Source organism: Podarcis cretensis, assembly GCF_951804945.1.
Source record: "Podarcis cretensis genome assembly, chromosome: 14".
Classification (NCBI taxonomy): Eukaryota; Metazoa; Chordata; class Lepidosauria; order Squamata; family Lacertidae; genus Podarcis; species Podarcis cretensis.
In genome coordinates this window covers 26,822,586-26,838,827 of record NC_137183.1, presented here as the reverse complement: position 1 = coordinate 26,838,827, position 16,242 = coordinate 26,822,586, and the positions used below count along the sequence as shown (strand labels likewise).

The 16,242-nt window shown below is 43.1% G+C and overlaps 1 protein-coding gene and 1 long non-coding RNA gene across 3 annotated transcripts in view; one reads left to right on the top strand and one right to left on the bottom strand.

Moving 5' to 3' along the window:
• The window catches only part of DENND4A (DENN domain containing 4A), a 63,717-nt gene that overhangs the window by 40,664 nt on the left and 6,811 nt on the right, over positions 1 to 16,242 (top strand). For both annotated transcript variants that reach the window (XM_079954157.1, XM_079954156.1), the window contains exons 19-29: positions 641 to 757; positions 2,508 to 2,657; positions 2,949 to 4,042; positions 4,728 to 4,941; positions 6,267 to 6,361; positions 9,382 to 9,557; positions 9,647 to 9,793; positions 10,488 to 10,692; positions 11,848 to 12,102; positions 12,945 to 13,062; positions 14,109 to 14,271. In XM_079954157.1, coding sequence (XP_079810283.1) covers positions 641 to 757; positions 2,508 to 2,657; positions 2,949 to 4,042; positions 4,728 to 4,941; positions 6,267 to 6,361; positions 9,382 to 9,557; positions 9,647 to 9,793; positions 10,488 to 10,692; positions 11,848 to 12,102; positions 12,945 to 13,062; positions 14,109 to 14,271 — 2,734 coding nt within the window. The remainder of the gene's footprint in view (positions 1 to 640; positions 758 to 2,507; positions 2,658 to 2,948; positions 4,043 to 4,727; positions 4,942 to 6,266; positions 6,362 to 9,381; positions 9,558 to 9,646; positions 9,794 to 10,487; positions 10,693 to 11,847; positions 12,103 to 12,944; positions 13,063 to 14,108; positions 14,272 to 16,242) is intronic.
• On the bottom strand, positions 8,694 to 15,803 carry LOC307203550. Its single transcript, XR_013833282.1, has 2 exons — positions 15,542 to 15,803; positions 8,694 to 9,002 (listed from the first exon to the last, which is right to left on the bottom strand). It is a non-coding gene; the product is annotated as an uncharacterized lncRNA (long non-coding RNA).

Below are 16,242 nucleotides of genomic sequence, written 5' to 3'. Positions count from 1 at the left end.
ACTCAGTGCTTGAGTCTGCACCGCCCCCCAAAAAAGCACTGGTCTTACTGAATTTCATAATTCAGAGGGGTCAAAATCCCTATTCTCACAAACAGGTTTGTACATCCTTCCTAACTGCAGCCAGACAGGCACTGGAACCAAGGGTCTTCTTTCTAATAATCAGTGTCATGCAAAAAATACAGACAGTCTCTAAAAGCAGAACAGCCCTATTAACTGAGGACAGTCTTTAGTCACCAAAAAGTCCCCCAAGTTTCTGGAAATGTTCTACTGCTGAGTTTCCTCATTCAAACAAATATTGTTTTACAAACAATATCACCTTTATACAGTGTTACCTCGGGTTAAGAACTTAATTCGTTCTGGAGGTCCGTTCTTAACCTGAAACTGTTCTTAACCTGAGGTACCACTTTAGCTAATGGGGGCTGCTGCACTGCCGCCACGTGATTTCTGTTCTCATCCTGAAGCAAAGTTCTTAACCCGAGGTACTATTTCTGGGTTAACAGAATCTGTAACCTGAAGCGTCTGTAACCCGAGGTACCACTGTATTTCATCGCAACGCTCTCCCATTATTCCCTTTCAGCTTGGCATTCTTTTTAAAGTAAAAAATGTATTGTTATTTTTTTTATCCTTTTTATTATGATAGGGGAACATTCAGATCTGTTATACAGGCTATCGAAAGCAGCAGCTAAACAAGGGAAAGCCACTGCTCAGAGGAATGGTGAGCAAAAGGAAGAGAAGAAAGAGAGTGACTCTAGTTCTTGTAAGTATCAAATATTGATACTTGTCATGTTGCCTGAATTCTGTTCCTTTGGGGTTGTTTTGATTCCAACTTTTATGAACTGCCTCTCTTTTGAATATCCCTTTACTGTTGTATTTCTGTGCCATGTTGCGTCATAGACTACCAGCAGCTTAGGAGAACTGTTGAGGCATCCCCACCTTTTGGTGTCGGTATTTTTAATTGTTAGCCCCCTTGGGTGCCTTGGTTTATCAATGCACTAAAATGCAATACATAAAATTATAATGAATACCTTCCACAAGCACTGCTGGGCAAATGCAAAGACAAGGAAGAGAGTCAATAAGAAAGAGTCTTCTTCACCATTATTCTCTCAGCCCTTTTTATTATTGGCTGAATGCTCACTGGAGCAAATGCATATGATGTAGAACAACCTCTATGGTTTCATAAAGTGAATTTATGCACATTTGAATTTAAGAGGTTTGAAAAGATGGTTATGCCTACAGGGGATTTTAATCTATTATGAGTCTTAAAACAGACATGAAAAACTTGGATTCTTGCCTCTGGTGAAAAGTACAGATTTTGTGTGTTTCTGGGAAGAGCGTGAAGACTTTGTTACTCAGTTGCATAACAGATCAAAGAACCTAGATTTTTACAGGGATGTGTGTGTACATTTCTAAATCAATGTTAAATTGCAGGGTGGTGCTGCTATTATTATTATTATTATTATTATTATTATTATTATTATTATTATTAAAAATTATATCCAGCACTTTCCTCCAAAGGAGCCCAGGGCAGCAAACATAACAGTGCAAAAGCAATACAATTAAAACTTCTAAATCCAGTTAAGAGCAACCTCTAACAACACTTCAAAACTCCTAAAAGCTATCACCTCCTCTCTGACTAATAATTTCAGGGTTGCCACAGACTAGGATTCTCAGCCATCCAATGCCTGGATAAACAGGAATGTTTTAGAATTTCTCCTAAAAGTTAATAGTAAGGGAGATTGAAGCACCTCTCTAGGGAGGGCCTTCCACAGATGGGAAACCCCCACTGAGACGGCACGGTCACACATCACTGCCAACTGGGAAATCCCCTTGGCACTGTTTTGGTACTTGAGTTCCATGCCACTTAGGGCCTCGGGTGTTAATACTAATACCTTGAATTGGCTCCTTGACAGCCAGTGTTGTGTCTTAAGTACCCGTGACACCTAGTCCCATTAGGTTGTCCCACTTATTAACCTAGCAGCTGCATTCTGTATTAGCTGCAGCCCCAGGACTATCTTCAAGAGCAGCCTCACATAGATCACATTACAGTAGTCCAAGTGGGAGGCCACCAGAGTATGGGTAACTGAGGCTATCCCAGTCCAGGAATGACTGTAGTTGGAGAACCAGTCTAAGCTGGGAATAAGCGCATAAGCAATATCGCCTCCTGCCACTGCCTTCCTCCCTGCACTATAGGGCAATCACTTGTCATGTGTACTTACTGCTAAGAGATTCTGCTGCTCAGGTTTCAGCTGCCATGTTCCCTTGTTGATAATGCACCATGCTAGCATCTGCACACATGCACAGTATCATATGGAAACATGTAATATATGTAAACCAGCCTGCCCTGCGAGTAGTAAAGAAGTATGAGGGGGTCTGCATGGCATGCTAGTTTGACTTTTGAATACCTAACAACATGGGGAAATGGCTTATGGTTAATGCATGTATTTTTCTAGCATTTACTAAGAGCAAGCTCATCTCTTGTGATATATGTCTATTGTCTGTGTATACAGTATCTGAAGTAGAAAGTGGAAAGGGAAGTGGTGACTGCCTTCCTTCATTAAATTATCAAAATTCGAATAGAGCTAAGCCTGCGTCAAGGATTGTTCGCCTGAATGATAAAATTGGCAAAGTAGCAGATACAGCAGGAGAGATCGGCAGAGGTAAGCTGGTTCAGTTGATTCTTATGAATTGATGGTTTTGACTCATTTATTTTCTGTGAGACAACAATCCCATTGCATGCATTCATTCATAAGAGGGCTAGATATTTTTTTTCCAGGACTGTTAACAGGATTCCCTATTAATGTGGTCCCCATATTAATAAGGGTCCCCATCCTATCATAAAACTCCTACACATGTTAGAGATGTCTGTTTTATGGCAATTTCTGCACTTCTTTGCATTGTGACTAAAGTAACCCCACTTCCCTGAATTTGTGTGTGTTTCCCCCTCACAGAAAGCTCTGCAGGATTGTTATTCTCTTGCTTTGAGGATATCAACAAAACAAGAGTTACTAAAGTTGAAACTTTAAGAAACAGGCACTTAAATGCAGCTGAACTGGATCAGAAACGGATAGTTTGGAGAAACAGGAACCGTAATCTGAGTGGAGATGCTCTGATAGAACTCATGAAAAACCATATTAACCAGGAGGCAAGTCCAGAACAAATTGTTGAAAAACTAGGAGTGGATGCAAAAATTCTTTCCAAAGTGTTTGAGAACAGAAAAAGGCCCAACACTCTCAACATCAGACAGTCTTCCTTGGGACCCAGTAAGAGAGGGAACTTGGAGAAAGAATCCAGTGATGAGGATGCTCCCTATGAGGACCGTTTTGTGGATAAAACAGAGTCTCCTGTCATATTTGATTTGGAAGATTTGGATAATGAACCTTTCTCAGTGAAGACTGTGAAGCTGTTACATAAAAGGCCAAAGAGGATTCAGCGAGCCATCAGCTTTCCAGTAAAGCTCGTTGAGAAAACTGGTGTTGAGATGGGATTTGATCCACTTTCCTTGCTGGCTGCTGAGACAGAACAACAGAAAGAGGAAGAGGATGACGATGAGGACAGAAGTGCCTCAACCCCATCTGCAAGGCGAGATTTAGCTGAAGAAATAGAAATGTATATGAACAATATGAGCAGCCCCTTAACAAGCCGTACGCCAAGCATAGATTTGCAAAAAGCCTACAGTGACAAGAACACCAACAAAAGGAGTCCAACGTTGGCTCAGCCATGCCGGAGATCTAGCCTTCCTCCAAACTCACCCAGACCGGCGAGCCTTACAAAATCCAAAAGCTACCACATAAAAAATGAAGAAAAGGGAAGGGACAGACTTTGGTCCTCTCCAGTATTTTCTCCTCATAGTCTGTCCAGGGGACAATCTCAGGATACAGCTGGCGCAATAGCTCTTGCCTCTCCAACTGCGTTCAACTTGGATACACTGCTAACACCTACCTTTGACGTTCTAAAGACCAGCATGTTTTCTGCAGGGAAAGGGGTTGCCGAGAAGGCCAGCAAGTGGTACTCAAAGTTTACTACGTATGCGGCATCAGCAAAGGTAAGCATCTTAAAAGATTGCTGGGTGCGAGGGGAGCTAAAATGGCTCCTGTAGTAGAGCAGTTCTCAAACTGTGGTGTGCAGCTCTTTTGTGCAGTGCAGGTGTGTGAGAAACTTTCCCTGTCACTTAAGATGATAAAAATGTTTTCAGCAAAGATTTGGGTATGCATACAAATCCTGTGATTTGAGAGCCAGGTGCATGTAAATCACGCTGAGATAGACAGACCTGACTTTCCTCTGGGAGACTCCATGAGGAAAGAAAATAATAGTTATGTCAAACACAGAGAAGGAAAATGGTTGCAAAATAAATAGATAGGGCCCTCTGTCTTCTTGCACTGTAGGGACAAGTAAACTGTTGTTGATCAAATTTTTCATCCTGAAAAAGGGAAAGAATTTTGCTCTCTACCAGCCAATAAATTTTGGAATGTGATGAGACATTGAAAGTGGCATCTATATGATAACTATTGCAGGAGATATTTAGTCTTCATTTGTTAACTATATACATGAGTCAGGTTGCTTGGCACTCAGCTTTTCACTACCAGTTAATAGAAGTCAACTTGGAAGTTCAAAGCAGTTACTCTAGAAGAAGATCCAGCTTGGTTCTGTTGGTATTGATGGTGGTGTTTCTTCCAGATACTTCCTATAAGACCTTTAAGCACAGAAAACATTCCTATTCTTGTTTTCAGGATCAAAACTCAGACCGAGCAAGCATTTCATCCCTTGGGGCCCTTGATTCAGAAACTGCCTCCCTGACTGATGAGGACGTCTGCAATGATCTTGAAAGCAACTCCTCTCCTCAAGAGAACGCCTCCTCTGTGTTAAAGGGAATTGGCTTGAGTAGGACAAGTCTTGAAAGTTCAGCTTCAAATAGTGGCACATCAAAGCGTTTTTCTCAGTCTGGTAAGAGTTCTCCTTAAATTTCTCAAATTTCCTTTCTTACCTTATTTATTTTATTTTAGTTATTTAGTAACAGGTGTATGGGGTGTTAGGGGAGGGGTAGTACCTCTGGTGAGGGGCACGTTATGCTCCTTCTGGGGTAGTTTGTCCAAATTTGGTTCCTACCCTGCACTCAGCTGTCACCTGCAGCTCCTAGAAGCTGGCAGCATGTGACAGCGACCACACCCCAGGAATGGCTTCGACTGGCCAGCTAAACCAGGTGAGGGTAGCCAATGGGTCTCATACCGTCAGTGGGTTAGGGACTTCTCCTGCATACAAAGACAGGCTCTGGCAGATTGGGTGGATGAGACCAATAGTGGGTCCAGTTTCTGCACATGCTGTGGAGAGAAGTGAGGGAAAGATGGGGCTCGTTAACATGGAAAGGTAGCCCTTCTAGGCGAAGGAAAAATCTGATCCTAAACCTCTGCTTCTTTATGGGATATCTTCAGGAGAAGAAAATGTTAAGAAGTAAACCCTACACAGATCCAGAGTGGAGTCCCTAAGATGGTTGGGTGGCACCTTGTACACCTCCTCCCGGCAACTCGTTCAGCCAAGCTGGTGCCAAACGTATTGCTCTGCTTTCCTTTGGACTACATCAGTGAGGCTGAGAGGGGGGTTTTGCCATCTGGGCAGTCCAGGACTTCCATACACGCTGCCCAGGGTTGCGCCATGAGGAGCTAATGCAGCGGTTTGATTTCATCCCTGGAGGTGCACTCCATTGTCTCTTGAGAGAGACGGATGTCAACAACAGTTATTTAGAATTGTTGAGTACTGCTTTATGTCATGCAGGCCTCAAAGCATTTCCCATTAAAAATATACATCGCAAAAAACAAAATCAATAAAATCTCGTAAAATTCAAAACATATAATAACAGTTTAATTCTATTTAACAACAGCACAAGATAGTGGTAGGGAGAGAGAAAATTAAACTTATCCACAAAAAGCTACTCAAGATTTCCCCTGGCTTTTACTTGCACAGCAACAACAGCAGTGTACTCATGCAACTAATGTCACATCATGTCTAATTTGCAATAACTTTTATTGTCCCTCTGTGGATGACCACCTCTCCTGTCATTCTCTTCTCTTCTGCTTTTTGTTAGTAATATTCCAAGTTTTAAGAATGTGTTTCTGTTTTTATTATTTATTTTTATTTATAAAAGTACTTATATACCTCTATTCATAAAAAATGACAGCTGTTTACAACAATTGTACTTTCCATGACAATGTAGGACCATTGTGGGTCAGTCTAACATTTCCTTCTGCAGTAACAAGTATCTATTTGCCTTTTAGGCTCTCTTTCAAAGTTTCCTTTGCCTGGCAGATCAGAGCTGGTATCATCTTGCAGTACAAGCAGCACCAGCGTGTTCCAGAATTACGCATTGGAGGTACAGCATTTCCCCTTTTTAAACAGCTTGTGTTCTACACTAGCAAAAAGGATAGGTTACTCGCTTTCTCAGTTTGGTGTGGAGGAGGTATCCAGATAACAGGTTGTCTCCTCCTTCTGGCTAGAAACAGACAAGGGACCATGGGACCCAGATCTTTTGTTCTACATCTGATTTCCTGAGACTCCTGCCTCATCAAAGAGCTCTCTGCTCTATCCCCACTCATCTCTACTTTACATTTCCCTGCTTAAGTTAGTTCTGATGAAAAGGATGGTTCATATACTTTCTAGTTTGCCCTGTGGAATGGCCATCACTTTAGGGCAGTTTCTAAAATCTAGGTGACCCTTCAGTTCAGAAATGTAGCTTTCTAATATTAATGGAAGATTTTCTGCCAGTTACTGCTAAGGGGACCTTCATTACTCTTTCAAATGAACCTTCAGAAGCCTCATTACTATCCAAATGAGCAATCGTTGATACCCACTGATAAGCTGTTGATAGAAGAAGCCAGCAAATCAATCTAAAATGTATTTGTCAGCTCTAAAAATAGAGTGATTCAGCTGCTAATTTGTTGACACCGCAGTGCAGCAAAATCCTCATAGCTGCTTTTTCTTCCCTTGAGGCAACTAATTAAATTTTCGTGACAGGGAGGGGTGTCCTCAAGGGGATCGGCTGAATGTTGGAGAACTCCGTATTGCGCTCTGGAAAGGTCAGGACTAGATAATTAAATCTCAAAGGGTTTAAAACAGGTGGGGAACCTACAGCCCACAGGCCAGATCTGGCCTGCTGCTTGGCTTCATCTGGCCCATGGGCAAGTATTTAGGAGATTTTAAAACCCTATATACAAATTTGTTCTTCCTCTTTTTCCTTCCATACAGTGGTACTTCAGGTTAAGTACTTAATTCGTTCCGGAGGTCCGTTCTTAACCTGAAACTGTTTTTAACCTGAAGCACCACTTTAGCTAATGGGGCCTCCCGCTGCCGCTGCGATGCCGGAGCCCGATTTCTGTTCTTATCCTGAAGCACTTTCTGGGTTAGCAGAGTATGTAACCTGAAGCGTATGTAACCCGAGGTACCACTGTATCTTGGTTTGGTATCTGTTATTTAGCATTGGTAAGGATGAGGGAGAGGGAATGAGAGTAAGCAGCGGGTGTTTTATTGACTGATGTGACATCACATACACAACGCTTGCACAGAGCCCAGCTGTTCCTCATCTCCCACCCTCACTTTGACCTACTTCCTTCCTTTGTGCTGGTAGAGACAGAACACTCTATCTGGGTCTACATGTGCCTATCGGGTGTGTGTGTGTGTGTGTGTGTGTGAGAGAGAGAGAGAGAGAGAGAGAGAGAGAAAGAGAGAGAAAGAGAAATGGTACATGCAAGTGAATGGTTGGTGTTATTCTTCCTTTCAAGAATGAACCAAACCAATAGAGAAGGGAAGTTCCACACTCCTTTTCACCTTCACACTTCACTGTCTGCCGTGACAGTGGTTCCTGGAGAATATTCCTGAGCCTGGCATATGACCTGCCTAAGAGACTGCCTGAGCAGCAGCAATCCCTACACTACCATCAGCACCTTGTTCAGATCTTCGCAACACCTCACCTTGTCAAACAAGTCTTGTGTACCTGGCTGAATTGTTAGCATCCTTTACAAGAAATGTGGTGATGATGGTGGTGTTCAGGGGTGTGAGCCTTAGTTAGCAGCCATACATTGTAGAGATGGGCCTGTGGCTCTTGTGGGGTGTGGAATTCCAACATCTCTCCTCCCCCCCCCCGTGAACTTTTTCTTGGGGTCTCTTATGGAGTTTCTGCCCAGGAGCCCCAGACTGAAAGACTCCCCAAAAAGTCTCTGTATGCTGAGAGGTCAAGCAGGGTCGGTTTTGTTTTGTTTTTTAATTAACAGAGAATCAGGCTGTGTTGCTACTTGTGGTTCCATTATGCAGCCAGCTAAAGAGAATGCAGCCCAACATTCTTTGCTTTGAATTAACAAGCCGTGAGAGAGAGAAAAACGTCCTGCCTGTCCAATTGAAGTCCCCAGAGGCAAACTGAATTTGGCTCACAGCATGCAAAGAGGTGTCTTTGCCCTCACTTCTCTGCTCATTCCTTTCCCCCCGCCCTTGGGCCAAAGGCCCTTGAAAGGCAGAAGCTTCCACTTCCCTGACTGAAAACAAGGTCACTAACAGAAAGAGGATATGCTGATGGTGGATTAGGTTGCTGATCTCTGAGTACCTTGAATTGAACATCTTCGTGCCTTGCTGGATTCATGTGTTGAAACTGAACTGCTGGTTGTTGTTTTTTAGGCCTGCAATCTTTAATTAGCTTAATTAGTAGATTAGACAACTGACGTTTTAATTGGTTTAATTGGTATGAGGGCAGTTTTTGCTCAGGAAGGCTGGGAGTTGAGAGCACATTTACTTATTTGCTCAGCCCCTTTTAGTTCCAGCATGTAAATGTAAGAGCAGATGACAAAGAAATGGTTGAAGTTGCCTTGCAAACAAGTCCACAAGCAAGCATTTTTGTTAGCGAGCCTGCCAGTTCAGCTATAAGACTGCAATTCTGTGCATGCTTAACTTAGAAGTCAGCCACACTGAATTCAGATTTGCTTTCCAAAAAAACACGTCTGGAATTGGACTGTTTTCATCTCCAGAACCTGAAAAATAGTGAAAATTTTACTTGATGTTTCACTGTAACCTATCAGAATGCAACATATTCAAACCCTGTGTACATCTGCATACATGATACATTATTTACTTTCAACTTCAATGAATGAATCTAAAATACCAAAACAAATCTGACATTTACAAACATTTTCAACTATATTTTAAGATTTCCTTTGGTGGTCAATTTGAAATGGAAATCTCCAGCCCCCCTGAAGTTTTCAGCCAAAGAATAGGATGCAGAGCCGAGAGGCGCTTTCAGCCCAGCTCTAGGTTTTATGAATTCAGTTGGGTTTTTATTGCAGTTTGGTATTTCTCTTGCTACTGGGGGCAAAAGCCACACTGAGGGCTTTAATGAAGTGCTTTCCACAGGTCCTCATCTCAAGCTGTTCACGATGCCATACCTGTGACTGTCTTGTACATGATGAAGAAATCATGGCAGGCTGGACAGCAGATGATTCCAACCTTAACACCACATGCCCTTTCTGCGGAAACCAATTCTTGCCTTCCCTGAACATCGAAATCAGAGATCTACGGGGTCCTGGAAGGTAACTGATTATTTGCCATTGGATTCTTGCTTGCAGTATTTCCAAATGTGTGTTGTCTAATTGCAACTTTTTTTTGGTACTTTTTATAGATATTTCCTGAAATCCAGTCCATCTTCAGAGAACATGCAGCTTCCATCATCTTTTTTCAACCATGCAGCAAAGTCTTGCATTTCTGATCCCACATCAGGATTTTCAGCATCTCTAATACCTGCTCAGGATGAATTGCATTCAAATAGGTAAAATCATCACATTTGACTCACTCAAAGAAAAAAAACACTTGACATGCCTGTGGGCATTTAATAATACTTTAATAAACGCCCACAGGCAAGTCATGGTTGCCCACTCCATCCTGACTGCTCAAAGTGGGTAAGAGGATGCTGACTTCGATGGTCCTTGGCCTGATTCAGTGATAAAAATTAAAACCATAAAGCAACATCAGAAAAGCAACAGTCTACCCATAATACCCATTAGAAAGCCACAGTAAAATCAGCATGAATCATTATGCTAATTTTTATTAATAATCAACAGTGGCATGGTAATAATCTATGCCCATCAGTTAGATAAATTTTAGAAGATGCAGGGGAAATGGGGAGGAGGTTGTCATGAAATGGCTCATATACATGAATAAGAAAAACAGTGTGTTCTGGCTTAGTGGCTAGACTGAAGTCTATTTTCTGCCCACCTAAGAACCAGTTAGCAGTATGGCACATTTATCAGACAGCAGGCAAGCAAATTTATTGAAGGATGGATTCTATGTGCAGTGTGTTAGAACAGCAAATAACAGGACAGTGTTTGACCTTACCTTTTCTTTTTATTGTAGAGTTGTGTGTGAGATTGGGGGGGGGGGGAAGGTAGATGTTGATTTTTTAAATGTGTGATTTTAGGTAAAATATAAAAATACAAATACAAATATTCTTTTGTTGGTAACAGATCCAAAGAGCCTGATAGCACCTGTGCCAGAAGCATTCAGATCCCTCCAAGAAGGCAAAGTGCTGCTGGGACTGAGCACACCAGCCATGCCTTGTCTCGAAGCATGAGTACCTTCAGTCCCCTGGAGGTGGAGGAAACAGAGCATCACAAGCACAGTCACATTGTTCCCACTGGGAGCTTGCCTACCACATTGCAGGGGACAGCTGTGAGTACTTAGGCCTTCTTTCTTGCCTTCCTAACTGGGATATTCAGAGCAATCAAAGATTCTGCAAAGCACAATTGCTTTTACCATGTTGGTGCTAGTTGTCCTGCTTAAAATTTACCAAAGGGGGGATAATTGACCAATGGTATAATCCCAGAAGTGTCACACAGAGTTAAACTATGAAGCTTGATCCCACAAGAGGCAGTGATAGCAATTTGAATGGCTTAGACAAATTCATGGAGGATAAGGCTATCCTATGGCTACTAGCCACCATGTTCTCCCTCCACTGTTGGAGGCAGCATGTCTCTGAATACCAGTTGGAATGAGCACTGTTGCACTTGGGTCCTGTTTGTGGGCTTCCCTTTGGGACTTTTGGTTGACCACTGGGAGAACATGATACTGGACTTAAAGGGCATTTGGTCTGATCTGGCAGGCAGGCTCTTATGTTTTAATGATACTCAATAAAACACTAGTCAAACAACAGTGGATGTTAGGAGCATAGGAAGCTTCCTTTTACTAAGTCAGGACATTGATCCATCTAGCTCAATATTGTCTGCACTGACCAGCATTAGCTCTCCAGAGTTTCAGATTGGAATCTTTGCCCAGCCCTATCAGAAGATGCTAGGGATTTAACCTGGGAACTTTATGCACATAAAGCAGTTGCTCTTAACACTGAGCCATGGCCCTTCCCCAAATTAAAGCCCATCAGAGAATAAAAGGCTAGGAAAATGAAAAAGTCTTCTCCTAGCATCTAAAGGACATCAGTGTAAGCGCTAGGATAGGTTCTCAAGAGAGTTTGCAACTGAGAAGGCTGCCTCTTCTTACCCACTTTAGTAGCTCCTGAAGAAGAACCTTTAAAGTAGAGCTTAGCTAATCATGAGACCCAATGTGGGTTAGTGGTTAGAGTGTCAGCCTAGAACCTGGGAGACAAGGGTTCAAATCCCCACACAGCCATGAAGCTCATTGGGTGACTTTGGGCCAGTCACAGTCTCTCAGCCTAGCCTACCTCACAGGATTTCTGTGAGGGTAAAATGGATAAGGTGGGGGTGGAGAGGACCATGTATGATGTCACTTTGAGCTCCTCAGAGAAAAGATGGAATGCAAATGTAATAATAAATACAAAAAATGTTTATTTTTATTTCTTTATATATGCAATAGGATCCTTTGGGGTTGGAGTGGTGTTTGCAGAGTCCAGAGCCCATAACTGTACCATACCTGAGTCCTCTTGTTGTATGGAAGGAGCTTGAAAGTTTATTAGAAAACGAAGGGGATCATGTGATAACAGTGCCAGACTTTGTGGACCACCATCCCATCGTGTTCTGGAATCTAGTGTGGTATTTTCGACGCCTGGACTTACCCAGTAACTTACCAGGATTAATACTGTCCTCTGAGCATTGTAATAAGAATTCAAAGGTATGAAAAAATGGCTGTACATTTGTTTTAAGGGCTTGACAAATTATTATAAACCTTGTGCCTTCCGACTGCAGCTCTTCTCTGCTCCTACAGATTCCCACTCCAGGGATTTTGGGACTGTGCATGTGTGTGTTTTGGGGCAGGAAGAGAGAGAACTACCAATCTGTTTTAGACCTGTATTGAACAAGTTCTGGGATAGTTTCTGATTCTAGAGATCCTGTTGATATCCTCATAATGAGTACTGAAAACATGCTGGCTAGATCTCTGAAATTGAAGACTGAGCAGTATTCTGCTCATCCTTGCAGAATGCTTCAAGAATGGAAAATAAGTGCATGTCTAGTCTCTGGACCAGACTAGCTGAGATGCCAATAGCCAGTGCAGGGGACTGGGAGAATAGTAGGTGCCAGGGGACTGTGCATAGTTTTTTGTTTTTCGTTTTACCCCTCCTCCACTGTGTTTCAAATCTGGATCGAAGAGTCTGCTCCTTGCACTGGGGGAAAAAGTTCAATTTGTGACAATGGCACAGGAACAGGGGGCCAATCCAAATCCATACCACTGCAGGGAACAAAGAGCAAAAAACCCCATTATACCTTCCCTCACAGGCTAGGGTGTCAATCCTGTTTACTTCTTTGCCTTTAGCCATACCTACTTTCACCTCTGGCCAGGGTATTCATAACTCTTCAATGGGGCCCTAGCAGAGAAGAAGCTTACAGTTCTATAGCCGAAAGTCAGAATTGTTATCCTTCTTTCCCACTGTGTGTGTGGCATCAAGGAAGTTTGATGCTGTTCTGAAATTTCCTGCTATTATGTTCAGTCTTGTCTTTTGTGTTATTATTGCTCAGATTCCCAGGAACTGCATCTTAGAGGACAGCAAGTACGTTCTAATTCAGATGCTGTGGGACAACATGAAATTGCATAAGGATCCAGGGCAGCCTCTCTATATTCTGTGGAATGCACAGAGTAAGTGATGACCGGCATGCAGCCTGGAAGGTGTTGTGTGCTGTTTTTAGAACAAATTCTTCACTACGATCACCAGTAACTTAAGCTGATAAGCAATGGGGATTTTGATTGTGCTAATCTGTTTGTCTTGCAGGTCAAAACCAAACACTTGTGTTTGAGAGTGAGTGTTACATTCTGTACTGTTCAGGTTGCTTTTTTATTATTTTTTAAAATCCCCTTTTTAGTGTGTATGTGTGTATATTTTATACAGTAACTTTTTGGCTTACAGTGTACTGCCTTAGCACAAATTTATTTTCCAGCCTTTTTTCCATTCAGTTGTTAAATTCCTATCCTTTTTTTTTTAAGATGAACCATTGGAGTTGTGTTGGTGATTTGCCTCGTAGGCAGAGGTGGCTGGTCCATTAAGACAAATGGAGACACTGCCCCATCACCCTCTGCCAGACCCAGCTAGCCTTCCCATCTACCTGCCTTATATCCAGCCTAGGAGGTGGCTCTGGCTGCCAGCTTCCTCCTCCACCTTAGTCTCAGTGCTGTCATTGTGGCCCTCTGCAGGGAAGAAGATGCAGGCTAAACTAGCATCTCTTAGTCAAAACAAATTTTGTTTTTGTTTTGACTATGGCAGACCAACACGGCTACCTATCTGTAACTAGCATCTCTTAGCTCCACCTGTCATTGGTTCTGCATCTCCTGCTTCTCTGCCTTCCTCCCCACCTGTCTCAATGGACACCAGCCACCACTACTTGCAGGGTCACCTGAGTAAAACCTTGCATTGGTCTCAATGCTTGTTTTTGAATTGGCTTTTAATACCCATTTGGTTGCAACTCTTATATGCTATTGGCCAGAACTTCCCTTTTATGACTTGCTTTTTTGTGCTTTATTTTTGTACTCCCTTTATCCTGATTCTGTCTTTATATGACAAGTGTTTTTTTTGCAGAGCCAACTTAAAAGGTATCCTTGTTTTTACCTTTCAGCTGTTATTCCCCCTACCCCGTCACTGCTGTTTTTCATTTCCTTCTTAAATATTCCTTTTTATTCCTTCTCCCCAGCACAAAATTACCCAATGGTTCGCTTACTGCAGAACGATGACAGCTCATTTAACCAGGAGCTCTTAAGAAGCATGGTGAAGAGTATTAAGATGAATGATGTCTATGGGCCAATGAGCCAGATCCTAGAGAGACTGAACAAATGGCCACAGATGAAAAGGCAAAGGTAAATGAGCACAGTTAAAAAGAAGCCTATAGTATCATGTTGTAAGAGGAGGAAGTCATTCATCCCCTTGAGAGTATCAACGCTTTGATGTTCTGCATCTTGAAGAAGGATGCCTCTTGATAGGATGCCTTATGGGCTGTAACATCATTTCGTGCTATGTGTTTAATAACTGAATGCTTCTTTAGAACAAACACTCTGCACTCTTTCTTGTAGAGGTGGTGGCAGTTATTATTTCACAGTGTTCACTGGAACGTAATCACCCACCCACCCACCCACAAAAAAAGGCTTGCAGTATTTTTAAAAGAAAATGTTTTAAATGCATATCCAGTCCTGTGGGCTTTCCAGTGGTCTCCCACCCAAATCATGTCCATATCTGATAAGATTCAACAATGCTGCAGCTCCAGGTGATCCCAGACCAATTCACCGGACTCCTTGAACCTATGCCCTCAGTCCAACCAGCCACAGTGCTCTGTGCTTGTGTGTATCCTATTTGGCAAAGCAGCAATGAGGATCACAAATGCACTATTAAACATCAAGGCTTTCTCACTCAGTGGAGGGTGGCAGTCAGAGTGGTTCATTCTTCTCATTTGTTATGGGGGAAGGGCCATAAAAAATATTCAGACAGGGACTCTCCCCCTCACATCCTGGCTGCTTCAAAGAGACAAGGTGTGTCAGAGCTTCTGCTCCACTTTCTTTGGATGTAGGTAGCTGGAATAGGAAGCAAGTTGGACCAGCTTTGCATTTTGATCATGCCTACTGCACTGTGCTCTCCTAAGTGGGTCACAATGCAAAACCACCATGGCTCACAAAAAAATGTGGAAACATAGCAAAGTGGCGCCCTTCGCTCAACCCCAGAGGCAAAAACAGAACAAAGGGAAGCAATGTCAGGCATTGCAAAACAGTGTTTATGTAGAGCCCAGGCAATTTTGGAGAAAAAATCTCTTTCTCAAGGGCACTGCAAAAGCATGTACTTAACGTGATTGCAGCTTCTGCAGATCACGTGACATAGATACAGGTTGAGTCCTTTAAAACAGGCCCCGTGGATACAGAGTACACATGTTCCACGGGGCCTCTTTTAAAAGACTCACCCTGTAGAAAGATGGATAGATAGATAGATAGATAGATAGATAGAGGAGCAAGCTTGTTTATCAGGCTCTGGGAGTCTTCTCAAGAGCCTCCCAGAGCCTGTTAAGGCAGAGGGCTTAAAAATTATTTCCATGCCACAAAGATCCTTAACAGAAAGAGCTTTTAAACCCTCCACCCTGCTTACCAAGCTGTGGGAGACTCCCATGAGATCTCAGGCAGCCCCATTCTCAAAATCTTGGATGGCAGGGACAGTTCCAGGGCTTGTTCTGCCTTTGCGTGATTCTGCCTTTGCACACAGTCTCTGGGAATGTAAACCTTGTGTCAATTGCAGTCCCACTATGTGGTATAAATAAGAAAAAGGGTACCGTATTTTTCGCCCTATAGGACACACTTTTTCCCCTCCAAAAATGAAGGGGAAATGTGTGTGCGTCCTATGGGGCAAATGCAGGCTTTCGCTGAAGCCTGAAGAGCGAGAGGTGTCGGTGCGCACCGACCCCTCTCGCTCTCCAGGCTTCAGGAAGCTATCCCCCCAGCCCGGCAAGCTCCCAGAGCCATGCCGAAGCTGCACGCAGCTTCGCCATCGCTCTGGCACCCGTTCTGGGGGCTGGGGTTGGGGAAAGCTCGGGCTTCCCCCACCCCAGCCCTGCGCTGGGGGGGGGATAATTTTTTTCCCTTTATTCTTCCCCCCCTCCCCCAATCTAGGTGCGTCCTATGGGCTGGTGCGTCCTATAGGGCAAAAAATACGGTAATTAGTACAAAGTAGAACAGGCTTCTCCAGCTTGGTGCCTCCCCCACCCCAGATGTTTTGGAGTAGAGCTTTCATCTGGACCTAACCTCTATGCCCAGGTTGGCAAGGAGAGTAGGGTGCTGTGGCAATCACACAGG